General features: G+C 47.3%; 2 protein-coding genes and 1 long non-coding RNA gene across 8 annotated transcripts in view; 1 reads left to right on the forward strand and 2 right to left on the reverse strand.

Moving 5' to 3' along the window:
* LOC146010005 (uncharacterized) overlaps positions 1-27,831 on the reverse strand; it is a 730,148-nt gene that overhangs the window by 624,424 nt on the left and 77,893 nt on the right. The gene's annotated exons all lie outside the window — the stretch shown is intronic.
* On the reverse strand, positions 2,905-5,138 carry LOC146010127 (uncharacterized). Its single transcript, XR_014444733.1, has 3 exons — positions 4,922-5,138; positions 3,558-3,707; positions 2,905-3,228 (listed from the first exon to the last, which is right to left on the reverse strand). It is a non-coding gene; the product is annotated as an uncharacterized LOC146010127 (long non-coding RNA).
* Positions 4,962-26,681, forward strand: LOC146010057 (uncharacterized). Of its 4 annotated transcripts, XM_083150915.1 has the most exons (6): positions 5,139-5,198; positions 5,728-5,806; positions 6,692-6,916; positions 6,993-7,104; positions 8,650-9,163; positions 21,541-26,681. In XM_083150915.1, exons 4-6 carry the CDS (start codon positions 7,048-7,050, stop codon positions 22,713-22,715), a joined length of 1,746 nt encoding a protein of 581 aa, XP_083007041.1. In that variant the 5' UTR covers positions 5,139-5,198; positions 5,728-5,806; positions 6,692-6,916; positions 6,993-7,047; the 3' UTR covers positions 22,716-26,681. The 4 variants fall into 4 exon arrangements, with proteins under 4 accessions (XP_083007039.1, XP_083007040.1, XP_083007041.1 ...); XM_083150913.1 differs by lacking the exon at positions 6,692-6,916 and having other exon boundaries at positions 4,962-5,198; XM_083150914.1 differs by lacking the exon at positions 6,692-6,916 and having other exon boundaries at positions 4,962-5,198; positions 21,544-26,681.

Consider the following 27,831-nt stretch of genomic DNA (forward strand, 5'->3'; position numbering starts at 1 on the left):
GCTAGGTCGGGCTGTGCTGCGCCGCTATCGCATAGCACACAGAGCTGACAGCCCACACACAGAGCGAGCTGTCAGCTCTGTGTGCTAAGCGAGCAGACAGCGCCAGTGTTCTCCGGTGGGAGAACCCTGCCGATGCCGAGATGGATGGACACTGTCCATCCATCTCGGCCAGCGATAAAGACACGCGGGGACGCGCACTGCTGCCGATATAGCCCCCACACATACACAGATTTGAGGGCATTTGCTAAGCGACTTTGCCAAACTAAGCAAAATTGCCTTAATATCTGCATGTGTGTAGGCCGTATAAGACAAAAAACTCCACATAAAGTATAAAAGATAAGACAAAAAGGACACCGTCGTTTTTATTTAGACAAACAATTGTATGTTTATTTGTACACAATTTTTTCATATTTCACAAATAAGTTTTTAATAATTAATAAAGAAATGTAATTTTCATATCTCTTCAAATTACCTCTCTGTGCGCCAACAAAAAAAGACACCCTTTTCTATCCTTCCTATTTTATTCCTACTTTCCCCCATGTGGTTCTTGTTTCTTCCTCTCTCAAACCATCTCTCTTCTCCTTTGCCCTTTCTACCCACACCTTCATATGCCGCAATTTTGTTTGCCCAATCCCATACATTATTTGCTTGCTTTATTATCGGGTTGTTTGTTTTATGGGCATTACCTGTAATAATTACTTGTCTCTGGGTCATTTTTCCCACACTTCTGCAGGACTAGTTTTTTTTACTATAGGGTTGGGTTGCTTCCTCATCCAATTTTGGATCTGGTTTAGTTGTGCTGCCATATAGTACAAGCGGAAGTGTGGCAGTCCTAGACCTCCCGATTTTTTTTAGGTCTTGCTAAGGTGTCACTTTTAATTCTTACCCTTTTTCCTCCCCAAATCAGTCAAGCTGAAATACTGTCTACTTTTTTGAACAGGCTTTTTGGTATGTATACTGGTGAGCTTTGCAATAAGTATAGAAATGTGGGTAATATCACCATTTTCATCAGGTTTACCCTCCCCTGGGGTAGACCTATTGACTGTATATATATAGCAGGCATTCCCAACCACGGTCCTCAAGGCACACCAACAGTGCAGGTTTTAGTGATATCCAGGCTTCAGCACAGATGGTTTAATCAGAATCACTCAGGTACTAATTAAGTCACCTGTGCTCAAGCCTGGATATCACCAAAACCTGCACTGATCCAGCCTTGAGGACTGTGGTTGGGAATGCCTGCTCTAGACCCTATAGATCTATCAACCGGAACCACCGTATTGGAACTGAAAAATTGAACATGGGATAACCTCGGGTTGGACCCAGATTCAGAAGCCATTTGCCCTGCTTTGATCATGATGATGCGCTCGGCCCCGCACCCTCCACATCATGGCCCCGCACCTTGCACGCACAGTCCCACATCTTTTTCGGGCGCAGGGTGAGGCAAGTACAGCATCCACTAATTCAAATGTTGGGAGGTGCAAACACTGACGCTACAAAGAACCAACGTAGAAGAGCATATTGCGCCAAACAAGACATTACTCTACCCAGAGAGTAACACACAATGGGCCTGATTCTGGTGGACTCGGTAAGCTGTAAGTCCAAGAGTGCCTGCCCACCTGAAATAACCCCCCCCCCCCCTGTATGCCCTCGCACCCATGTGAGGGGATCAGTGGCGTAACCATAAATTTTCCCCCAAGCCAAATTAGTTTCAGGTGCCCCCCCCCCCCCCATAATGCCCCTTACACATTAAGCCACACACCATAATGGCTAGGCTGAGCGGGGGGGGGGGGGGGGGGGAAGGTGGCAATGCCCCAGGCACAATATGCCACACACTGTAATGTCCAATATGCCGCATACATACCTCCCAACACCGGACACAGAGGAAAATAGACATCAGCGCATGCCGAAGGGGGCATGACCTACTATCGTGGTACTCCTGCGAGGCTACGTCCCCCATTTTTTCTGCTATGGAGGCATGGCCAGTGCTGCTGGCCATGCACCCAGCCTCTCTAAATAGACAGAGTGTGCATGTTGTCTCGCGGTCTCCACCCTCTTTGCACCCCTCCATCACCTTTCCGTTCCCGCAGTCGGTACTTGTGAGTTATCTGGGCGTCCGATTTGGGTACTTACGATTTGCATGCGATTTGCATGCGATATCGCATGCGATTTACGATTTGCATGCGATTTAGCATGCGATTTGCATAAGATTTGCTATTCATTTCATTACCCCACTATCCCCAAAGTGTGTCTATCAACGTGAACCCGAAGCGTGGCGAGCGCAGCGAGCCCGCGAGGGGCGGCGGTACGCGTCCTCCGACCTTTTCATGCCCTACTATCCACTAGGGCGTGGAGTGAGAATAGAATAGTGTGGCGAGCGCAGCTAACCACCGAGCCCCGCGAGGGGACGCGGACACCTGTGAAGCCCGCAAGGGCACGCGGATACCTGTGAAGGTGTCCGCGTCCCCTCGCGGGGCTCGCTGCGCTCGCCACGCTTCGGGCTCGGTGGCTCGCTGCGCTCGCCACACTATTCTATTCTCACTCCACGCCCTAGTGGATAGTAGGGCATGAAAAGGTCGGAGGACGCGTACCGCCGCCCCTCGCGGGCTCGCTGCGCTCGCCACGCTTCGGGTTCACGTTGATAGACACACTTTGGGGATAGTGGGGTAATGAAATGAATAGCAAATCTTATGCAAATCGCATGCTAAATCGCATGCAAATCGCAAATCGCATGCGATATCGCATGCGATCTAGTACCAAAATCGGACGCCCAGATAACTCACAAGTACCCCGCAGTCACCCTTGCATGCGTCTGTCCCCCCATTACTCCTTTATCTCTCTGTACCTCCTGCACCTTTTTTGTCCCCCCTGCGTCTTTCTGTCCCCCCGCACCTCTTCATCCCCTGTTACCCCTGCGTCTTTCTGTCCCCCATGCACCGCTCCGTCCCCATAACCAACCTTGCACCTTTCTAAAAACATTAAAAGAAGTTCCTCAAAACTTATTCAACTTTTCTAAAGTGCTGGCGGGCAGCAAGCATCAGGTACCCAGCCTGGCAGAGGACAGCAGGCATCAGGTGGCTGGGCGGTGTGGCAGACAACAGGCAGTGTAGCGGGCAGACGAGGGAAGGAAAATCGGATACACCTCCTGCCTCTCTCCCGCAGTAGCTGCTGCCGTGGCTGTGTCACCTCCTCATCCAGTGGAGCTCAGCTTCACAGTCATAGGTGTCACAGCTGGGGGCAGATCCAGAAGTAATTGATAGGGGGCACCATTATAGGGGATGGGGTGGCATGAGGGGATTAGTGTGCCAGGGTGCACGTTCTCTGAGAGAATGGAGAGAGACAGACAGGAAAGAGAAGGACAGTGGAGAGAATAGAGAAAGAAGGATAGGTATGAGAGCGGAGAGAGAGAAGGAGAGAGGAGAGACAGAAGGAGAGAGAGAGAGACAGAGAGGAGAGCGGAGAGAATAGAGAAAGAAGGATAGGTATGAGAGAGTGTGCCTGCACCCCCCCCCCCCCGTACTGAACACCACACCCTCCACTTTAATATACAAGCGTCATACCTATTGCTGCAGCAGGGCGATGGTCGGTGTCAGGCAGCAGGGATCCCATGGAGGAGGCTGAGGCGGGTCCTATGGAGGATGAGGGTGATGAGTCCCATGGGTGCTCCAGCTTCCGTGGAGGAGGAGCAGGCTGTGGCGGTGGTTTGAGGCCTGAAAAATAATAGAAATGACTTGCTTCCTCGGAGGAGGAGGAGACAGACGCTAGAGGTGATATTTCACCTCTAGCGTCTGACAGGGAGCAGCGCTATCCGGAATTGCCGCGAGTGCTTAGCGCTGTACTCCCTGTCTGTCAGCCGCTAGAGGTGAAATATGACCTCTCGCATCTGGTCTGTCTCAGGGGAACGCAGCGGCAGGAGATGGAGGGACGGATGGGAGGGCGGTGGGAGATAGATGGAAAGGCGGGCTGCAGCAACGAGGGATGGATGGACGGGCAGCTTCAGAGTGGCCGACAGGTTGGCGACCACACTCTATGATATATGTGAACAGTGCCCTCACTTGTCCAGCACCCGGCGCCCACGCAGCCCCCGCTCCCCCAAGCAGCAGCGGGGGCTACCTTACAGCATCGCCTCCACTGGAGGGGATGTGTTCCCCGGGCTAACAAATATATGTCCGTCTCCACTGACTTATATTTGTGGTCTTCGGGACAAAGTCGCCCAGTGTGTATGGGCCTTAACATGCGCATATAAGAAAATGAGCATGCGCAGTACTTCGGTGCGAACACGCAGGGGAATAAAGGAATAAGAATGAGGGCCAATGTCCTGATTATTGAGAATTGGGATTCCCAGTCTGCCAGGTCATCTACCCGGTGACCCCTGCAAACTACAGCAACTGTACTTACTCAAAATGGTCAATTATAATATGGAGAATGTGCCCACTTTTCCCTCGTATTTCATGCCCAAATCAGCGTTGGGTCAGGCCAAAAACACTTGGGTCATATGTAAGTGGTCCCCATCTGATGATTTCAGGTGTCACATTTGTGGCCCAAGACTCATTAACCCTTGTAAAACTGCAGTTACTTATTCAAAGTCATTAAATATTGTGCATGTGCCCACTTTTCCAGCATATTTCATGCCCAGATTAATGTTGGGCCAGGCAAAATACACTTGGGTCACATGTAAGTGGCCCCCCTCTGCTGATTTCCGGTGTCAAATGTGTGCCCCAATACTTATTAACCCTTGCTAAATTGATTTTTTTTTCTGAATATGAAGCTGGAACTTGAATAAGAAGTGAATAAGAAGCTAAGGTCAGCCTCGGGAGGTATGATGATGATGTCCCCCCTCAGCCCCACAGCAGTGACAGGTGTAAGGCCGGGAGGCGCCGTTTTACCAGCAGCAGCAGCTCCCGGGCGTCACATAGAGACTCACTGTATATTAATATCACCGGCTATTTGCCATATTCACCCGCCGCCGTCCGCTACCACACTCTTTCTATGCGTTCCACCGTGCTTCCTGAAGTGTCTGGTTATGCGTTCCACTTCTTCCGGATTTTGCGTTCCAGTATACTTCCTGGTTAGACGTCACCCGTATTCTGCCGTCGCTCTGCGTTCCACGCCCGTCACCGTGCAGCCCCGCCCCCTCCTCTCTTCCGGGGCGGCATGCAGCAGGGACAGGGGAAGCGGTGAGAGCGGCAGCGGGTTCCCGGGTGAGTGGTGTCCCGGTGCCTATGATCACTCTGCAGCAGTGCACAGGGCAGCATGCCATGTATTCCCTATCGCACTGTCTATTGCTGCGCAGTAACACTTCTCATATGGTGCAATGGTCAGATCCCACTGTGTGGCCCCTGCATTCCTCTTATGTGATATAGCTACTACCCCAGCCTGACCCCAATCCCAATCTATCACGCTGCAGCCTAATCCCATCACTAGTACATAAACCTAACCCCCTCCCCCCAGCAGTTTGACTCTAATCTTCTCCCCAGTGCCTAACCCTAAAACCCTAACCCCTGTACCCGCCACCTGAAGCTACTACCTCAGCCTAACCCCCCCCCCCCCCCCCCTGTAGCTGCCTTTACCTAACCCCAACCTATCACCCTGCAGCCTAACCCCATCACTAGTGCATAATCCTAACCCCCCACATCCCCAGCTGCACTTACTTTGGGGGGGGGGGGGGGGGGTGTGTTAGGATTGGTTTGTATGTATGGTCACGTAACTGTTGCCTGTTTCTCATGTCAGAGTTGCCAGCACTGATAACAAGTTGCGGGGTGCGGAGGAGGCAGCGGGGAGGATCCAGTGTTGTGTCCGGCAGCGTCAGGTAATCACATCTAGTATTATTGTTATATTATATACAGCTACTACTGTTATATAGGTGGCGCAGACTGTGGTGCTGTGTGGTATAATGCAGGTGGAGCAGACTCTGGTGCCCTGAGAGTGTTCTATAATATATCAGACTGTTGTGCCCTGTGACTGTAATACCAGACCCACATGCAGGACCCTTCCCACAGTACTCATGTAGAGTAATGCATGGTAACGTGTAGTAATGTATGGTACTGTAGGGTAATATATAGTAATGTAGGGTAATATATGGTAATGCATAGTAATTTAGGGTAATATACGGTAATGCATAGTAATGTAGGGTAATATACGGTAATGCATAGTAATGTAGGGTAATATACGGTAATGCATAGTAATGTAGGGTAATATATGGTAATGTATGGTAACGTGTAGTAATGTATGGTAACGTGTAGTAATGTATGGTACTGTAGGGTAATATATAGTAATGTAGGGTTGCAGTCAGTGTTAATAAGGATGTGTATCACGGGGTCACCAGTGTCCGACCAAGCAAAAGATCAACATGGTAAAGGTGACACATTAATAGATCAGAATGAGTTTTTCACGTTTTTGTGTGAATGGTAACACATGATCACGTGACGCACCCTTAGTGTAACACTTCCCTCCCCATCCTTCTGGTCATGTGACTCTGCTGCAGAATCACTTGGCACTTCACCATTTCCAATTGGGAAACATATAATTACTGAGCTGTGCAGTACCCAGGCAGCGGCGCCACATGGTTATTGCACAGCCCGCTAGGTAGCCAGTAACAGTACAGATATATATATATATATCCTGATGAAGATGCAATAAAAGCATCGAAAACGTTTGATCACTGCAACAGCGTTGTCATACTTTATTTCAATAGACTCCGGGTGCCGCCTGTCTTCTACTGTATCTTGGTTACCGAGGTAACGTTTGGCCTGGCATCGGAGCAAGTTATATTCAGCATTGGGACGTGCTGCCTTCCAAGACTGTATAGATGGAGAGAGAGAGAGATATATAGAGATATTAGATGTACTCTAATGAGGGGCACAGACATGGGGAACACCTGGACTTGGAGATGAATTCCCAAATATAATAGAAGCTGAAGGTGAGAGAGATTTACATTTAAAAAAATAAAGTGATTGGAAGATGTGTGTGATTTTATATACATTTCTTTTAATTAGGGAGAAGATCTGTGTGATATTATGTGGGAAGATACAAAGGGAAAAGAAGAGATGGATGTTAGGAGTGAGCAGCAGTGTAAGGAGGAGGAAATCCCTACAGATACCAGCACAGGTGAGTGATAATCACTTATTACAGAGAGTCACATATTCTCCTTGTTCTGTCACTACAGTGGCCTCTTATCCCGCACCCTCCTCTGTCACTACAGCGGCCTCTTATCCCGCACCCTCCTCTGTCACTACAGCAGCCTCTTATCCTGCACCCTCCTCTGTCACTACAGCGGCCTCTTATCCTGCACCCTCCTCTGTCACTACAGCGGCCTCTTATCCCGCACCCTCCTCTGTCACTACAGTGGCCTCTTATCCCGCACCCTCCTTTGTCACTACAGCGGCCTCTTATCCCGCACCCTCCTCTGTCACTACAGCGGCCTCTTATCCCGCACCCTCCTCTGTCACTACAGCGGCCTCTTATCCCGCACCCTCCTCTGTCACTACAGCGGCCTCTTATCCCGCACCCTCCTCTGTCACTACAGCGGCCTCTTATCCCGCACCCTCCTCTGTCACTACAGCGGCCTCTTATCCCGCACCCTCCTCTGTCACTACAGCGGCCTCTTATCCCGCACCCTCCTCTGTCACTACAGCGGCCTCTTATCCCGCACCCTCCTCTGTCACTACAGCGGCCTCTTATCCCGCACCCTCCTCTGTCACTACAGCGGCCTCTTATCCCGCACCCTCCTCTGTCACTACAGCGGCCTCTTATCCCGCACCCTCCTCTGTCACTACAGCGGCCTCTTATCCCGCACCCTCCTCTGTCACTACAGCGGCCTCTTATCCCGCACCCTCCTCTGTCACTACAGCGGCCTCTTATCCCGCACCCTCCTCTGTCACTACAGCGGCCTCTTATCCCGCACCCTCCTCTGTCACTACAGCGGCCTCTTATCCCGCACCCTCCTCTGTCACTACAGCGGCCTCTTATCCCGCACCCTCCTCTGTCACTACAGCGGCCTCTTATCCCGCACCCTCCTCTGTCACTACAGCGGCCTCTTATCCCGCACCCTCCTCTGTCACTACAGCGGCCTCTTATCCCGCACCCTCCTGTGTCACAACAGCAAGCTCTTATCCCGCACCCTCCTCTGTCACTACAGCGGCCTCTTATCTCACACCCTCCTCTGTCACTACAGCGGCCTCTTATCCTACACCCTCCTCTGTCACTACAGCGGCCTCTTATCCCGCACCCTCCTCTGTCACTACAGCGGCCTCTTATCCCGCACCCTCCTCTGTCACTACAGCGGCCTCTTATCCCGCACCCTCCTCTGTCACTACAGCGGCCTCTTATCCTGCACCCTCCTCTGTCACTACAGCAGCCTCTTATCCCGCACCGTGTCCGAAGCATGGCGAGCACAGCGAGCCATGTGAGGGGACGCGGTGGTACGTTTCTGTGTCCATGTCGACACGACATGCCGACAGGTGGTATATCATACCCTACCATCCACTAAGGAGTGGTGGGAGAATAAAATAGTGTGCTGAGCGTAGCAAAGCACCGTGGCCCGAAGCATGGCGAGCGCAGCGGTACGTTTTTGTGTTTAAGTTAATTGTGTCAACATGAACCATGAATGTTTGTTGTGTGTCTCATTCACTAATATTTACTGTTGCTATTTAGGGTGATGGCCTGACTGATATTAAGGTAGAAGATACAGAAGGAGAAGAAGAAATGGATGTGACTGATATTAAGGTAGAAGATACAGAAGGAGAAGAAAAGACGGATGTGACTGATATTAAGGTAGAAGATACAGAGGGAGAAGAAGAGACGGATGTGACTGATATTAAGGTAGAAGATACAGAAGGAGAAGAAGAGACGGATGTGACTGATATTAAGGCAGAAGATACAGAAGGAGAAGAAGACACAGATATGACTGATATTAAGATAGAAGATACAGGAGAAGAAATGGATGTGACTGATATTAAGACAAAAGATACAGAAGGAGAAGAAGAGACGGATGTGACTGATAATAAGGTAGAAGATACAGAAGCAGAAGAAACGGATGTGACTGATATTAAGGTAGAAGATACAGATGGAGAAGAGACGGATGTGACTGATATTAAGGTAGAAGATACAGAAGGAGAAGGTGATCAGCAGTGTAAGGAGGAGGAAATCCCTACAGATACCAGCAGAGGTGAGTAATAGTCACTTACAGAGAGTCACATATTCTCCTTGTTCTGTCACTACAGCAGCCTCTTATCCTACACCCTCCTCTGTCACTACAGAATAATAAGGGGAATATATCTGCCCAGTGGGGGAGTCAGGAGCCATCAGCCCCTATTATTGTCCTCTTCTCCTCCACACATTAGATAATTATCTGCTACCAGCCCAGAGATCTGACCAATCCCCCCATGTTCTCCAGTGACTCACCTACATCATCAGTAGAAGGGAGAGGAATAATAGCAGTGTACAGGGTACAATGGTATGGAAGGTCATGTGGCATTACCCATGGTTCTCCCGTTACCCTAAAACATAGAAACATAGAAATTGACGGCAGATAAGAACCACTTGGCCCATCTAGTCTGCCCCTTTTTTTAAACATTACCTCAAACCATATTCGATCCTTATTTCTTTGTAAGGATATCAATATGCCTATCCCAAGCTTGTTTACATTGTACTACTGTATTTGCCTCTACCACCTTTGATGGGAGGCTATTCCACTTATCTACTACTCTTTCTGTGATGTAATTATTCCTCACACTTCCCCTGAATCTTCCTCCCTCTAGTTTCAGTGCATGACCTCATGTTCTCCTGCTCCTCTTCCTGTGAAGAATGTCTCCCACCTGTACCTTCCTCCCTCTAGTGTCAGTGCATGTCCTCGTGTTCTGCTGCTCCTCTTCCTGTGAAGAATGTCTCCCACCTGTACCTTCCTCCCTCTAGTGTCAGTGCATGTCCTCGTGTTCTGCTGCTCCTCTTCCTGTGAAGAATGTCTCCCACCTGTACCTTCCTCCGTCTAGTGTCAGTGCATGTCCTCGTGTTCTGCTGCTCCTCTTCCTGTGACTAATGTCTCGCACCTGTACCTTCCTCCCTCTAGTGTCAGTGCGTGTCCTCGTGTTCTGTTGCTCCTCTTCCTGTGAAGAATGTCTCCCACCTGTACCTTCCTCCCTCTAGTGTCAGTGCATGTCCTCGTGTTCTGCTGCTCCTCTTCCTGTGAAGAATGTCTCTCACCTGTACCTTCCTCCCCCTAGTGTCAGTGCATGTCCTCGTGTTCTGCTGCTCCTCTTCCTGTGAAGAATGTCTCCCACCTGAACCTTTTTAAAACCCCTGATATATTTGAAAGTTTCTATCATGTCCCCCCTTTCCCTTCTCTGCTCTGAAGTATACATATTAAGATCTTTTAGTCTTTCCTGGTACGTTTTGTGATGTAGGCCATGCACCATTTTAGTTGCCCTTCTTTGTACAGTCTCTACAACCCTACAACCAGTTGTATTACCCATGGTCCTCTCTGTGCACCACTACATGGGGTATTGCCTATTATCTTCCTTGTGTAAAAGTACCTGACTCTGTGATGCTCGGTATATACATATGCTGCAATACTAAAGTATAATATGTGATATGTAAAGCACAGCATGGGTTCGTTAAAATAGATCATGCCAGACAAACCTAATTAGTTTCTATGGAGAGGTCAGTAGGAATGGTGATTTAGGGAAACCAGTGGATGTAATCCTCCTTCAAAGGCATTATAGAAAGTAGGTAAAATAGGGATGGGGGTAAAAAGTTTGTACTTGGATAAATAATTGGTTAGACGATCCGGAACCGCGAGTAGCGGTTAATGGGAAATGTTCAAACTGGAGAAAGGTGGAAAGTGGTGTCCCACAGGGTTAAGTATTAGGTCCAACCTTGTTTAATGCATTCATTAATGATATAGGTGATGGCCTGCATAGTAATATTGCAATATTTGCACACAAAGCGCAAAAGGCTGCGTTATGCAAGTAAGCGCAGATTACGTATGCAGCATGTTATCATGTTGTCACGCTCTTAGAAGCACCAGCCGTAGAGTAACGTAGGCTGGGTGCTTTAACGTATGGGGGTTGCATCCACGACAGAATGGAGTGAAACAAGTGAGATAAAATTAAATTGATTTAATAAAGATGTTGCAAGACAAAGATACTGATGGCATAAAAGATATATGGCAGATATGCAAATATAAAGTCAGTAGTCCAATATATTATTGCAGAAGATGATGATGCTTGGTCTTTGAAAGAATATTGATATTGTTTGAAGAGTTGTAGGATTAATAAAGAATCGGATTGGATAGTTTGAAGAATGAAGGATTGGTTGAAGATTGGATGATTGTATTGAAGATTGGATGATTAGATTGAGGATCGGATGATTGGATGAGGATTAGATGATTGGATTGAGAATTGGATGATTGTATGAGGATTGGATTGAGAATTGGGTGATTGGATTGAGAATTGGATGATTGGATGAGGATTGGATGATTGGATTGAGAATTGGATGATTGGATTGGAGATTGGATGAGCGAATGAAGATTGGAGGTAACTGGATAAAGAAATAAATGAAGAAGACTTGTCCTTGCTGAGTATGGTTGTAGCTGCAAACAGAGGTGACCGTGGAAGTAACCGTCGGGAATGAAAGCAAGGTGAGACCCCTTGGATGGGCTGACCTTGCTGGATCCTCTTTGGCGGTAGGGAGTCCTTGGTACTTGGAGCAGTAGACGTCCAGCAGGGAATCTTCAGTGAGGACGCTCAGGATGGTAGCGGATAGCTACAGAGCCAGGCTGGAGCAATGATGCTGAGGGATCGACATCATTGTACTGACTGCCGGACTACCCCGGCCAGTCAGTACTTAACAGGTGGACTGTGCAGCGATAGGTCAGGCATCTGACAGGGGAGGCGGAGCCGTACAGTAGAGGCTGAGGTAACCAACAAGATGGCGCCCGCCAGTGAGGGCGACAGATTACAGGCGGCCTGGATTGTACACAGCTGCGCAACGCCGGCATTCAGTCAGAAGCTAACCAGGCACAAACACACATGGCGGCACGCCACTCATACCCTGCATAGGAGCGGAGCACATAGCACCATTGTCACCACGCGATGACAGTGCGGCCACATGTACCCCACCGGAGCCAGGGACACAAGCAGAGGTGAGCGCCATGGTTCTATAAGTGCAGCTAGAGAGCCTAGAGCTGAGTACAGCACAGGGGTTTTGGGTAAACGCCATGGTGGATGTGACACATGTATTCTGGTTATTAATACTTCGGCATTCACAACCTTGTAGCAAGTCTGCCTGATCCTGTTGGGGCTCCAAGAGACTGGTGTGGCACGGAGCCTCTGCTAAGCTGGGGTGCTGGGCTGTCACCTGCTCCTCAGTGCAGCTCTTACCCAATGTGACCAGTCTGGGTAACCCAGAGATGCCAGCTTGCCCCTAGGACCAGCTTTGGGGCATCCCTTATGCCTTCCCTTTATGCTCTTTGTTTCTGTTCTGTTATATTACTGTTCTCCTTGTTAGGATTGTTGTTCTCATTCCTGAATAGTGTTTATCCCCTCTCCCCTGTTCTTTACTCCTATTCTGTCTTTAGGGGCTTTGTTAGGCAGAATAGAGACACTCACACTCAGTCTTATGGGCCCCATATACAGCACGATATTCAGGCATTTTCTGAGCAATTTTAAAAAATCACTCAGAAAATGCCTAAAAACGCATGTAAATCGCTGTATGTATAGCCCACACAGCGATTTACATGCACGCCCAAGATTCAGAACGGACCCGCCGGACAATTGAGAGCAGTCGCTAAGAAATCTCCTGCTCATCTCCCGCAGACACCGCCGCAGAACCCGCCGGCACCTCTGACCCCACCAGCAGGAGCACCGATCTCCACCCCCACCGAACCCCACCCCACCTCACCTCTCGGCAGCAGCGCGCCAGCGAGAGAAGTTAAAAAATGTTCACATTTAAAAATGGCCGCGGCAAGCCAATCACGGCTCGCCACGTCATTGCCCCGCCTCCAAGAGCTGGCTATATTAGCCAGCTCGAGACAGGTGGCAGGCAGTCTGACAGCGGAGGAGGAGCAGAGAAGAGCTCCAGAAGAACAAGCCCTGGGAGGTGGCGGCCATGCAAAAGAGCTGCAAAGGCTGGCGCGCCCAGGTGAAGACTCTGCAGAAGGGGGGGGGGGGGGGGGGGGGGGGACAGGGCAGGAGCCCCTCTAGGTGAAGACAAGATGCAGTTTAACAAAATATGTGGTACTTGTGAGTTATCTGGGCTGCCGATTTTTTGATTGTATGCCTTAAGTTAAGGCATACAATCAGATGCGATGCGATATCGCATCGCATGCGACCATCGGATGCGATGACCCGATTTTTCCATAGGAATCAATGTTAAAATGGACTGAGTCCATTTTAACATGGAATTCAATGGGAAAAAGGGGTTCTTTTCATACCCCTACTATCCAAGTGGGCATGGAGTTGGATATAAACCTGTGGCGAGCGTAGCGAGCCACCGAGCCCGAAGCGTGGCGAGCGTAGCGAGCCACCGAGCCCGAAGCGTGGCGAGCGTAGCGAGCCACCGAGCCCGAAGCGTGGCGAGCGAAGCGAGCCCCGCGAGGGGACGGTATTCCGTGTCCCCTCGCGGGGCTCGCTACGCTCGCCACGCTTCGGGCTCGGTGGCTCGCTACGCTCGCCACAGGTTTATATCCAACTCCATGCCCACTTGGATAGTAGGGGTATGAAAAGAACCCCTTTTTCCCATTGAATTCCATGTTAAAATGGACTCAGTCCATTTTAACATTGATTCCTATGGAAAAATCGGGTCATCGCATCGCATCCGATGGTCGCATGCGATGCGATGTGCCCGATCCGACCCGATTTAGAAATCGGACGCCCAGATAACTCACAAGTACCAAATATGTAAAAACCTGTGTGTGTGTGTTTTTATTTTAATATTTCCTTTACAGGGGGGGGGGGTATAGGTACCAGTGGGCCATGCCCCACATGCTGGTACCTCTGGTTCTCCCAATTACCAGCAAGTGGGGCAGGCTTGCTGGGATCTGTAGTCCTACTGTAAAAGACAATATTACTGTTTAAACAAGCTATCAACCCTGCACCCACCACCCAGGGGTGCAGGGGATAGCCCCGGGCTTCAGCCCTGGAGAGGGGGGACCCCACCTCCAAAAAAACTCCCGGCCTGGGCTGACTAGTTAGGGTGGGTAATGCTTTGTCCACGGGACCCCAATAATCGTGTTCCCTGGCTATGGCATTACACCTCCTGCTAGTGCTAGCCTGGTGCTGGTCCCCACAATATGGGGGACTCCTATTCATTTTGTCCCCCGTATTTTGGAAACCAGGGCCAGCTCAAGAGCCTGATACTGGTCCCCAAAGTTCGTGGGACCCCTACTCACTTTGGCCTCCGTATTTTTTGAACCAGGACCACTCCAAGAGCCCGGGGCTGGTCATGCCTGTGGGGGGGGCCATTATTTTTTTTAAATTCTTTCTATTACAGAAAATTGTCTGTAGGACTGAGAGGACGTGACGCTGGACCCCGGACTTAGTAAGTATTTTTTCTGTCAGTCCCCACTGTGCCACCAACATTTAAAAGTTTGCAGATGGGGGCGGGTTTGGGGGGGAACCACTAGCCACCAATGATTTCAAAGTTTTTTTGGTACTTGTTTCCTAGCACGGCCACAGCGATCATGATATCGGGCATCGCAGGTAAAAAAATCGCGTCGGTCGAATTTACCCAAATCAACATAGGGAACAGTGTTAAATGGGCCAGAAACCCCCCCAAAAAAACCCCGAACAGTTAAATGGCCCCCCAAAATTAGTTAACGCCACCCCACGATGAACGTGAACCCGAAGCGTGGCGAGCGCAGCGGTACGCGTCCTCCGACCTTTTCATACCCCCACTATCCACTTCGGCGTGGAGTTGAGAATAGATAGTGTGGCGAGCGGACGCGGATACCTTCACAGGTAAACGCGTCCCTTCGCGGGCTTCACAGGTATCCGCGTCCGCTCGCCACGCTTCGGGCTCGCTGCGCTCACCACACTGTCTATTCTCAACTCCACGCCGATGTGGATAGTGGGGGTATGAGAAGGTCGGAGGACGCGTACATCGTGAGATGGCGTTAACTAATTTTGGGGGGCCATTTCACTGATCAGGGGTGTTTTTTTGGGGTTTCTGGCCCATTTAACATTGTTCCCTATGTTGATTTGGGTAAATTGAGGCATTTAACATTGTTCCCTATGGGAAATCGCGGGCATCGCGTCGGGACCATCACATGCCTTTTTTGGCCGCATGCGATGCGACCGACGCGATTTTGACTTTTTTCAATGCATTTCAATGGGAAACCGCGATTGTGGCCGTGCTAGGAAACAAGTACCGTTTTTTTTTTTGGGGGGGGGGGGGTCCACTAGCCACCATTGATTTAAAGGGGAGGAGGCACACTAGGGGGAGGGGAAAGAACACTTATTAACCCCTTCCTGACAGAGCCCTTTTTTTCAAATCTGACATGTATCACTTAAGTGGGGATAACTTTTTTTTGCTTTTACTTATCCCAGTGATTTTGAGATTGTTTTCTCGTGACACATTGTACTACAAATTAGTGGTAAATTTGGGTCGATACAGTCTGTGTTTTTTTATGAAAAATACCAAAATGTCGTAAAAAAATGGAAAATTTAGCAATTTGCAAAATGTTAAATTTTCTGCTTGTGAGACAAATAATCATACCACTCAAAATAGTTAATAACTAACATAGACCATATGTCTACTTTATGTTTCCATCATTATTTCAACTTCCTTTTAATTTTTTTGGACACTAGGAGGCTTACAATATGAATAGCAAATTCTCAAATTTTCAAGAAAATTTCAAACACTGATTTTTTTAGGGACCAGTTCAGTTCTGATGTGACTTTGAGGGACTTGTATGTGAGACACCCCCATAAATGATGCCATTTCAAAAACTGCACCCCTCACAGTATTCAAAACAGCATTTTGGAAGTTTGTTAACCCTTTAGGTGTTTCACAGGAATTAAAACAAAGTGTAGGTGAAATTTCAAAATTTCATTTTTTTTGCAGATTTGCAATTTTAATACATTTTTCTAAGGAACACAGTAGATTTTACTAGAGAAATGTGACTAAAAATTGATTCCCCCAATTCTTTTGTTTTCATAAATATCCTATATGTGGCCCTAGTGTGCACGTTGACCAAACCACAGGCTTCATAATAGAAGGAGCACCTACTTGATTTTGGAGCCTCCTTTTTATGAGATTATTTTTTAGGCACCATGTAGGTTTCTAGGCACCATAAGATGCTAAAATTTAGGAACCCCCCCACAAGTGACCCCATTTTGCAAACTACACCCCTCAGGGAATTCATCTAGGGGTATAGTGTACATTTCAAACCCCCAGGGGTTTCACCAATTGTGGTACAACTGGGCAGTGAAAATGAAAAATTAAATTTTTTACACAAAAATGCAGTTCTGGCTCAAAATTTTTCATTTTCACAAGGAATGAAGGAGACAAAGCACCCCAAAATCTGTGCCCCAATTTCTCCCGAGTACGGCAATGCCTCACATGTGACCAAAAAATACCATTTGGGTGCATGGCAGGACTCAGAAGGGAAGGAGTGATTTTTGGATTTTGCAGCTCAGATTCTGGTGGAATGTTGGTGGGTGCTATGTCGCATTAGCAAGACCCCCCAAGCACCAATACAGTGGAACCCCCCACAAGTGACCCCATTTTGCAAACTACACCCCTCAGGGAATTCATCTAGGGGTATAGTGTACATTTCAAACCCCCAGGGGTTTCACCAATTTTGATACAACTGGGCAGTGAAAATGAAAAATTAAATTTTTTACACAAAAATGCAGTTCTGGCTCAAAATTTTTCATTTTCACAAGGAATGAAGGAGACAAAGCACCCCAAAATCTGTGCCCCAATTTCTCCCGAGTACGGCAATGCCTCACATGTGACCAAAAAATACCATTTGGGTGCATGGCAGGACTCAGAAGGGAAGGAGTGATTTTTGGATTTTGCAGCTCAGATTCTGGTGGAATGTTGGTGGGTGCTATGTCGCATTAGCAAGACCCCCCAAGCACCAATACAGTGGAACCCCCCCCACAAGTGACCCCATTTTGCAAACTACACCCCTCAGGGAATTCATCTAGGGGTATAGTGTACATTTCAAACCCCTAGGGGTTTCACCAATTGTGGTACAACTGGGCAGTGAAAATGAAAAATTAAATTTTTTACACAAAAATGCAGTTCTGGCTCAAAATTTTTCATTTTCACAAGGAATGAAGGAGACAAAGCACCCCAAAATCTGTGCCCCAATTTCTCCCGAGTACGGCAATGCCTCACATGTGACCAAAAAATACCATTTGGGTGCATGGCAGGACTCAGAAGGGAAGGAGTGATTTTTGGATTTTGCAGCTCAGATTCTGGTGGAATGTTGGTGGGTGCTATGTCGCATTAGCAAGACCCCCCAAGCACCAATACAGTGGAACCCCCCACAAGTGACCCCATTTTGCAAACTACACCCCTCAGGGAATTCATCTAGGGGTATAGTGTACATTTCAAACCCCCAGGGGTTTCACCAATTGTGGTACAACTGGGCAGTTAAAATGAAAAATTAAATTTTTTACACAAAAATGCAGTTCTGGCTCAAAATTTTTCATTTTCAGAATGTATGAAGGAGAAAAAGCACCCCAAAATCTGTGCCCCAATTTCTCCCGAGTATGGCAATGCCTCACATGTGACCAAAAAATACCAGTTGGGTGCATGGCAGGACTCAGAAGGGAAGGAGTGATTTTTGGATTTTGTGGCTCAGATTCTGGTGGAATGAATGGTGGGTGCTATGTGGCATTAGCAAGACCCCCGAAGCACGGTGAAATTATGAACCTAATAATCCATAGATGTGTGGTATATTTTAAAACACTCCTTTATACATAGGCCGGGTTTGTCGGGGCAAGTGTCACACTGGAAAATAGTTTGCTTTCTTATTCCCTTTTTATAGCAAACTTTGCACCTTTTTTGTGTCCTGCCCTTTTTTACCAGTGCCCTGGTACAATACGGGGGCCAGTACTAGAAGTACTGGGGCCCTCTGCCTGCTGGTTCCCAAATATTAGGCCCTTTATGACTTCCTCTTGAAAGTGCATAAATGTCCCCCTCTGGCTGGTAGAACGGAATAGCACGTAAGCGTTATACAGTGCCATCTGGATGATATACACGGCCAGCTTCTTGTACCAGATTTTTGTTTTCCGCAGGGCACTGTACGGCTTCAGTACCTGATCTGAAAGATCCACTCCGCCCATGTACCTATTGTAATCCAGGATACAATTAGGTTTTGAGGTGTGGGTACTGGTACCTCGTACAGGGACGGAGGTGGTACTGTCTCCGTGAATTGTTGTCTGTATAAGGACATCCCTCTTGTCCTTATATTTGACCAACAACATATTTTCGGTGCATATTCCCCTGCTTTCACCCCTTCTCATTACTTGGGCAATGTGCGTTTTTGGGAGGCCTCTTTGGTTCTTGCGCACAGTACCGCAAGCTGCTGTACCTCTTGAACCAAGGGCCTTAAACAGGGGGATGCTAGTGTAAAAGTTATCCACATAGAGGTGATAACCTTTATCCAGGAAGGGGTGCACTAAATCCCAGACAATTTTTCCACTAACACCTACGAGGGAGGGGGGGCATTCTGGCGGTTCAATTCTTGAATCCTTCCCTTCATATACCCTAAACATGTGGGTGTACCCTGAGGTGCTTTCACACAGCTTATACATTTTTATGCCATACCTTGCCCTCTTACTGGGAAGGTACTGGCGGAATTTAACCCTTCCTTTAAAATGTATAAGGGACTCGTCTATGCAAATGAATTTATCTGGGATGTACATCTCTGCAAATTTGGCACTGAAATGATCAATGACCGTCCTGACTTTGAATAGCCGGTCAAAGGTGGGATCATCTCTGGGTGGGCACTGTGCATTATCGTTGTAATGCAAAAATTTAAGGATTAACTCAAAACGAGTCCGGGTCATGGCCATACGGTAAAGTGGGGTGCTGTACAGAACATCTGTACTCCAATATTGCCTAATTTCTGGCTTTTTTACTATGCCCATATGAAACACCAGACCCCAAAACGTCATCATCTCTACTGCATCTACAGGGGTCCACCTAGCAAATGATGACGTGGGGTTTTGAGCAATAAACTGCTGGGCATATAAATTAGTTTGGTCCACCATTAAATTTATAAAATCATCAGAGAAAAATAATTTGAAAAAGTCAATTTCTCTGAGACCTGTGGAATCAAATTGGATTCCTGGCATGGCCAAAAACTCAGGAACCTGGGGCTCAAAATTGTCTGGTGGTGGGGTCCATACGAGATCAATTATTGGGGGGGGGTCTCAGCTGCTCTACGGGGGCGTCTTTGAGGGGGTCCCTCATCACTAGAGGAGGAAGAGGAGCTTAAGATGAATCCTTCAAATTCCCCGCTTGCCTCACTGGCTGTGTCAGAGTCAGAGGCAAGCATGGCATATGCCTCCTCCGCTGAATACATTCTTCTGGATGACTGGGATGACATTTGGGATGCCATTTTTATTTTTGTGTTTCTGGTAGTGAAATGTTTCAACACGTGTATAGTGTAGGGGGGGTACAAACTTTATTTCAATGTAGTATGTAGTGTGTAGTGTGTATGTAGTGCAGAAAAAAAAAAAAGGTCTTGCGCCAAAAATTGAGCTCAGATGTTGGTCAGTAACGTCCGTCACTGAACAGCGCTCAAAGGCAACAGCAAAAAAAAAAAAATAGATCAACCCTGTGCCGAAAAAGCTGATCAGTGATGTATGTCACTGATCAGCGCACAGTGGCCACAGGACACCCACAAAATCACAGTGTGTGTAAAAAAAAAATTAAAAAAAGACCCCACAGCACCCTAAAAAAAAAAAAAAGGTGATCACTGATGCGACACTGATTACCAGTGAGGGGCAGCAGGTGCACAACCTTTGGTGCAACTGACAGTAACTGACAGGTATATATATAAAAAAAAAAAAACCTCTGCACCCCCAAAAAGTTGCTGATCACCTCAGATATAGTGATCAGCACAAAAGGGGGGGGGCAGCAGACACAAAATATAGCACTCTCTATCACTCTCTGTCACTATCTCTCTATCTCTCACTATATATCACTCTATGACACTGCAGCAGCAGCACTGACAGTTATATATATAAAAAATAACCCCTGCACCCCCAAAAAGTTGCTGGGGGTGCACAAAAGGGGGGCAGCAGACACAAAATATAGCACTCTCTGTCACTATCTCTCTCTATCTCTCACTATCTATCACTCTATGACACTGCAGCAGCAGCAGCACTGACAGGTATATATATAAAAAAAAAACCCTGCACCCCCAAAAAGTTGCTGATCAGTTAATTTATACTGATCAGCACAAAAGGGGGGGGGGCAGCAGTCAGTTGCACACGCAGTACAGCTGTATATATATAAAAAATATATAGCACAATCTGTCACTATCTATCTCTCTCTATCTCTCTATCTATAACTATCACACTGCAGCAGCACAACACAGGAAGTCACAGGAAGTCACAAGATCCAGGAAGCATCCAGCACGCTACAAGCAGTGATCAGGTAAGTATTTGCAAGGCTCAGGTCAGTATATCACTGCAGATAGGCACGGTGACCGCACTGCACGCAATTTCAGACCGGAATGGCGTCTGCAGTGCAGTCACCGTTAGTTTAAATCACCCTCCATGGCTGTGATTGGTTCGTCGGTCCGACGAACCAATCACGGCCTTTGGGGGCGGGTGGGGTGACACCAGTGTCACCCTTACACCCTGTGGTGATTGGTGCTGTACTTTACAGCACCAATCACCACCGATCCCTGTGTCACCGGCGAACGTTATTCGCCGGTACACAGAAAACGCTGTAATTGGCTGTTCACATTTGAACAGCCAATCACAGCGATCGCCGACGGGGGGGCGGCATCGCAGCCCCCCCTGGGCATGCAGGGACATGTCTGCTGTCAGGGACAGCAGACATGTTTAAACTGTCACCGCGTCTATAGACGCGGTGACAGTTAAATGGCATGACGTACATTTATGCCATGTGTCGGGAAGTACTTCCCGGCCATGACTTAAATGTACGTCAAATGTCGGGAAGGGGTTAAAGAATACATTATTTATGTGGTAGATATCTTACCATATAACATTACTTTTGTGACGAAGTGCAGTGTTTTACTTCACTTTCTGTGACAGTTGTGACAGATTTGAAATATCCCATGCTGCATCTCCCATTACGTATCTCTGGCACAAATCTCTGTGTGTAGGGCCCTTTACAGTTCTCTTACACTGCCCGGCTCCCAATACTTCAGTGTCTCCCAATGCACTAATATAATAAGGGTTACCTCATCTACATAAATCCCATTATTTGCTGCATGATATTTAGTACTGTAGGAAAGTATTTATAACGGAATAACTTGTACTCACTGATAGTAGGAAATGGGTGAGGGGAAAGGGGAAGAGCGATATCTCTATATCTGTATGTTATTTCCAGCAGATGGACACAGAAGCAGGAATACCTCGGAGGGACGTCTTATTCTGTCTCCAGATTATAAAACAGAAGATAACATCACAAAGGATTCTCCAGAAGACACCTCCATTACCCTAAATATACAGCCAGTGCCTCACAGTGCAGATAAATCACCTGATACCTCTAATCCTGAGAACTGTTCTCCTGGTAACTCAGATACTGCTACACATAGAGCAGCTCATACAGGTGCTGACATATTTACCTGTTCTGAGTGTGATATATGTTTTATAAATCAGTCAGATTTTATTAGACATCAGAGAACTCACACAGGTAAGAAGCCGTTTCCATGTTCTGAGTGTGGGAAATGTTTTTCCAAGAAATCAGATCTCGTTAAACATGTCAGAAGAACCCACAAGGGTGAGAAGCTATTTCCTTGCACAGAATGTGGGAAATATTTTAAGGATAAATACTATATTTTGATTCATCAGAGAACTCACACAGGTGAGAAGCCATTTTCATGTTCTAAGTGTGGGAAATCTTTTACCAGGAAATCAGAGCTTGTCCTACATGAGAGAACTCACACAGGTGAGAAGTTGTTTCCATGTTCTGAGTGTGGGAAATCATTTACCAGGAAATCAGAGCTTGTCCACCATGAGAGAACTCACACAGGTGAGACACCATTTCCATGTTCTGAGTGTGGGAAATCTTTTGTCTGGAAATCCCAACTTGTCCTACATGAGAGAACTCACACAGGAGAGAAGCCATTTCCATGTTCTGAGTGTGGGAAATCTTTTACCAGGGAATCATCTCTTGTCCGACATGTGAGAACTCACACAGGTGAGAAGCCATTTCCATGTTCTGAGTGTGGGAAATCTTTTACCCAGAAATCACAGCTTGTCCGACATGTGAGAACTCACACAGGTGAGAAGCCATTTCCATGTTCTGAGTGTGGGAAATCTTTTACCCATAAATCAGTGCTTGTCCAACATGAGAGAACTCACACAGGTGAGAAGCCATTTCCATGTTCTGAGTGTGGGAAATCTTTTGCCCGGGAATCACATGCTGTCCTACATGAGAGAACTCACACAGGAGAGAAGCCATTTCTATGTTCTGAGTGTGGGAAATCTTTTGCCTGGAAATCATCTCTTGTCATACATGAGAGAACTCACACAGGTGAGAAGCCATTTCCATGTTCTTAGGGCTTAATTCAGATGCAATCAATTAATGACTAATGTCTGAATGCAGCTGACGGGACGCCGCAGGCTGCACCAGAAACAAACACCAGCCAATTACTTATTTAAATACTTTGATGGACATAAATGCTCAAATGTTGGACTTTTTCAAAGAGTAAAGGTGGCCATACACACGCAGATTTATCTGCAGATCTGTCTGGTTAGAACAAAAACATGGTTATGGATGAGAGCAAATGACAGTTGACCATTTGTTTGGAAATGCTGGAAAACTGACAAACTGTCATTCATCCATAACCATGTTTTTGTTCCAACCAGCCAGATCTGAAGATAAAACTTACAAGTGTATGGGCACCTTTAGACGGATCGCTGCTCGTTATCAATACTAACGAGCCACTACCTGCAGGTTTGAACTTTAGCCTTTTTTTACAAATCCTCAACTCCATTTTTATATATATATCTTTTTATTGTTTTAGTTTTATAATTGAGCTCTAATCTTGCCTCAATACTGTTTTTATTATATTGCATTGTATATGTGTATGTGTGTCCTGTGTACAGATACAGACCGTGTTTTATACAAGTAAATATTCTTTTAACCAGCGATCCATCTGCAGTGCTAAACATTTCCCATCCCCTCCTACTCACAGCAATCAGGACCATTCACTTGCCGGCAATAGTCACGGAATGTAGCAATACCCTGTTTCCTTCTGGAAGTTCTAGAAACAAGTGACCGAACTTAATTCAACCATCCATTGAATCCCCCCCACACCCCCATGTGTAGTGCTGTGAAAGCTGAGACTTACTCTGCAGTGCGATGGCTGGGAGGAGATCGGGACCACTGATGGCATCAGCATCCCTCCCTGCCAATGGCCCGGAGCCGCCCGCATTATTACACTCCAAGAAAATGCCGGCATTACGCCCCCAAACACCCGGCGCCTGTCAATCAACTTGCGTACCACCATTGTCATTTGTGGACCTCTCCTACAGACCATAATATAGAGCAGAGATAGAGGTAGAACCATGTGTATGCAGTCTTCTAAGTATGAGCTGTTATATTGCCTATTCCTTATTATTACTCTGTACTATACATGTTGTACTAGAACCGTCCTTTTAGCATCTGCTTTAATGTGTTTTGCACAATGAGAACCTAAAATATAACCATCTTTATACAACAATGAGTGTGGCCCCTAACAATTGCATTGTTTCCCTTTTATACTCCGGGCCCTATTGTATGATGTGTCAGAGTGATTGTGGTTACCCGGGGATACTATATACAGCAGATCATTGCACTTTGGGAGCTGGTACCAGATTATAACTCTTCCCCTTAGTCCCAGGAATCTGATCTAGGAATGAGTGTGATACTGCTCTATATGTACTGATAATGTATGTAGGTAGTAAGTTGCTATTGCTGCTTTCACACCGCTAAAACAACATGGACCTGGTATTTTTAAACTTTTCGGTACTTGTTTAGTTTCACGGCGGCAGCACGCGCCACTCTTTGTTTGAATCTTGGCAGCTTGCCAGACTGCCTTATTCTCTAAGCTACGTTATCAGCGTAGCGCCTGTTTGAATCCTGGCAGCTCGCCAGCTGCCTTACTTCTGTAATCTACACTATCGGCGTCCGTAAACAAGTCAGCGTAGTCAGTCAGAAGTAGCGTAGTGTAGTCAGCATAGGCAGTACTGTTTTCGCGACTAGCGTAGTCATCGTATTTACTGAAAAGCGTCTAGTTCTAGTCAGAATTAGTGTCCCTGTCAGAAACAGCGTCTAGTTCTCGCGGCTAAGTCAGTCAGCTGGTAGATTGAGCGGTATGCAGTTAGCGTAGTCCGTCAGCTGGTAGATTGACTACGCTACCTGCGTACCGCTCAGTCAGCAGTTTGATTCCGTTAGAGAGACACGTATATTACAGACCTGGAGAAGCTGACCATCTTCAATCTGCCTCAGACTGAGGAGGAGGCTGTGGCTTTTTTGCAGGGCCGCAATGTCCTACCCGAGACCAAGACCTGCCCTAATGGACACCCAATGAGGCTCAGCGTGAGGGAGCGGATGTGGCGCTGCCATATCTGCAGCTGTGCCAAAAAGGTCATTCTGAGGGCAGTACAGTGGTTCCGAGGGTGTCACCTGACCTTCGTCACCCTCATATGATTTGTATTCTGCTGGGCAGAGGAGATGACCAGCATCTCTCCATACCCCAGGCAACCACTGTCCAGTACAGTAATTTAATGCAGGAGGCCTGCACCATCGACCTCCTGTCATAGCCTCACCAGCAAATTGGCAGGCCTGGCACCATAGTTGAGGTTGACAAAAGTCTCTTAGTCAAGCACAAGAGCAACGTTGGCCGCATGCTGCCCCAGCAGTGGGTATTCGGGGGCATCACCACATAGACCGGAGAGTGTTTTCTGACAGCTGTTGAGAGGCGTGATGCCAGCACCCTCATGGCTGCCATTGAAAGGCACGTGAAGCCTGGCACCACCATATATTCCGATTGCTGGAGGGCATACCAGACAGAGCAGCTGGATCAGGCTGGGTACCACCATGCCAGAGTGAACCACCGGTACCACCTTGTGGATCCGGACAGCGGGGTTAACTCAAAATATAGAAAGGCTGTGGGTGCAATAAGCACCAAAGGGGCACTGTGCGACATCAACTGGACTCCTACCTGCAGGAGTTTATCTGGAGAAAGACACTTGGTGCAGAAGACCCTTTCCTGCGCATCCTGCACGCGCTGACCCTGCTCCCCCAGGCAGACAAAGTTGACGCTGCAGAGCCAGAAGCAACAGCGTGGACTTCAGCTGCTGCGTCGTCTTCAACTGCTGATTATGGCGCTGCAGTTTCTGAAGAATTACTTCTTTCTAAAAAATGTTGTCTTTTTTTTCTTCAAATTAATTGTATTGTTATTTAATAATTTTTTTCTTCATTCATGTTCTTTATTATTCACTAAAAAACAGTTACCATTTAACACATGTCATCATTACTGTCTCAGGTGTATGATATGGCAGGTGTGAATGTGTTCCTGAAACAACCCCACTATCGACGCCAGCCCGACGCGTGGCGAGCGCACGCGGTACACGTCCTACCAACCTTTTCGTACCCCCACTATCCACATCGAGTTGATTTTAGATAGTGTGGCGAGCACAGTGAGCCCGAAGCGTGACGAGCGCACGCGGATAACTTCACATGTATTCCGTGTCCCCTTTGCAGGGCTTGCTGCGTTCGCCACGCTTTGGGCTCGCCACAATATGTAAAGTCAACTCCATGCAGACGTGGATAGTGGGGGTATGAAAAGGTTGGTAGGACGGTCAACGCGTCCCCTTGTGCTCGCCACGCTTCGGGTTGGCGTGCATAGTGGAATAAACAAGGTTGACAGCTGTTACATCAACAAGTGTCATTGTTAACAGGTTTAATAGTGTTTTGCACCCCTATGTACCCCTACACCCTACTAAATTTAGATGCACCCTTGTTAGCAGTTTGGGGAGCATCTAAATTGAAAGCACCTAAATGAGCAGTTTGCCGGCGCTGTACTTAGACACTATAGCGTCTAAGTAGTAGATGCAAAATTCAAACTCCCCCTTTGTTAGCGGTGTGCCGGGCTGTCTATTTCTCTGTGGAACTACAAGTGCCACAATGACCTGTCAATGCTGGGCTGCCGAATAGTCACTATGCTACAATGGAGTTCAAGCTGGAGCCACGACACTACACAAGTAATGCAGCTACGCTGATAACATAGTAAGCTGTCAGCACTGAGCTGCCGCGGAGTCACTATGCTGACAGGTCATTGTGGCACCTGTAGTTCCACAGAGAAATAGTTCAAGCTGGCGCCCATAGTTAAAGCTGGTGCCGTGAAACTACACAAGTAAGGCAGCTACGCTGATAATGTAATACGATGACTACGCTGGTCGCGAGAACAGTACTGCCTAGGCTGACTACACGCTACTTCTGACTACGCGGTACTTGTTTACGGACGCTGATAACGTAGATTACAGAAGTAAGGCAGCTGGCGAACTGACAGGATTAAAACAGGCGCTACGCTGATAACGTAGCTTAGAGAAGGAAGGCAGTCTGGCAAGCTGCCAAGATTCAAACACAGAGTGGCGCGCGCTGCCACCGTGAAACTAAACAAGTACCAACTTTTCTTAAAACGGGCCAGACAGCTAAAATCCCTTTCACACCGCATCTCTTTAAACGGTATTTCAATGCAGTTTTTGTCCTTCACAACATTGAACCCATTTAAACCCATAGAAAACAGTAGATGAAAACTGCTTTTATTACCATATAGAAATACTAGTTTTATAGAACCAGTAAATTCACTCTGCACCTTTCAGACTGCTCATATTACCGTTTTGAAACTGCAAAATACCGGGTAAAAAGTGCGGTCTGAAAGGGGTCATTGATGTTCCAAATGTTGCCATTAATTCCAATTTGTTTGCTTCCTTTTTAATCCAGATTACTGTTACAATGTTTCTGAGCCTTAATAATTATTTGTGTCACATCTAGTTCATACTGTACATACATAGTTGTGTCTATATTAGTATGTCATTTTTTACTTAACAAGCAGCTGGAATTAAAATATAAAACACATATGTATATAATGCAAATAACATTAAAATCTGTAATTACCAAAACCATTGACTTCTTGTGTTTTTTAGGATTAGAAAAACAATGTCGAAATGTGACAACGAAGGAGGAGAGTATTCTAGTGACTGCTGTAGGACAGAAGGAGCTTCCTAGTTGCAGTCATGAAGGGAGTATCCTAGTGACCATCGTAGGATAGAGGGAGCTTCCTAGTAGCTGTCAGGAAGGGAGTATCCTAGTGACCATCGTAGGATAGATGGAGCTTCCTAGTAGCAGTCAGGGAGGGAGTATCCAAGTGACCATCATAGGATAGAGGGAGCTTCCTAGTAGCAGTCAGGGAGGGAGTATCCTAGTGACCATCATAGGATAGAGGGAGCTTCCTAGTAGCTGTCAGGAAGGGAGTATCCTAGTGACCATCGTAGGATAGAGGGAGCTTCCTAGTAGCAGTCAGGGAGGGAGTATCCTAGTGACCATCATATGACAGAGAGAGCTTCCTAGTAGCAGTCAGGAAGGGAGTATCCTAGTGCCCATCATAGGATAGAGGGAGCTTCCTAG

Source organism: Crinia signifera, chromosome 6, assembly GCF_055691185.1.
Source record: "Crinia signifera chromosome 6, ASM5569118v1, whole genome shotgun sequence".
NCBI classification, from domain to species: Eukaryota; Metazoa; Chordata; class Amphibia; order Anura; family Myobatrachidae; genus Crinia; species Crinia signifera.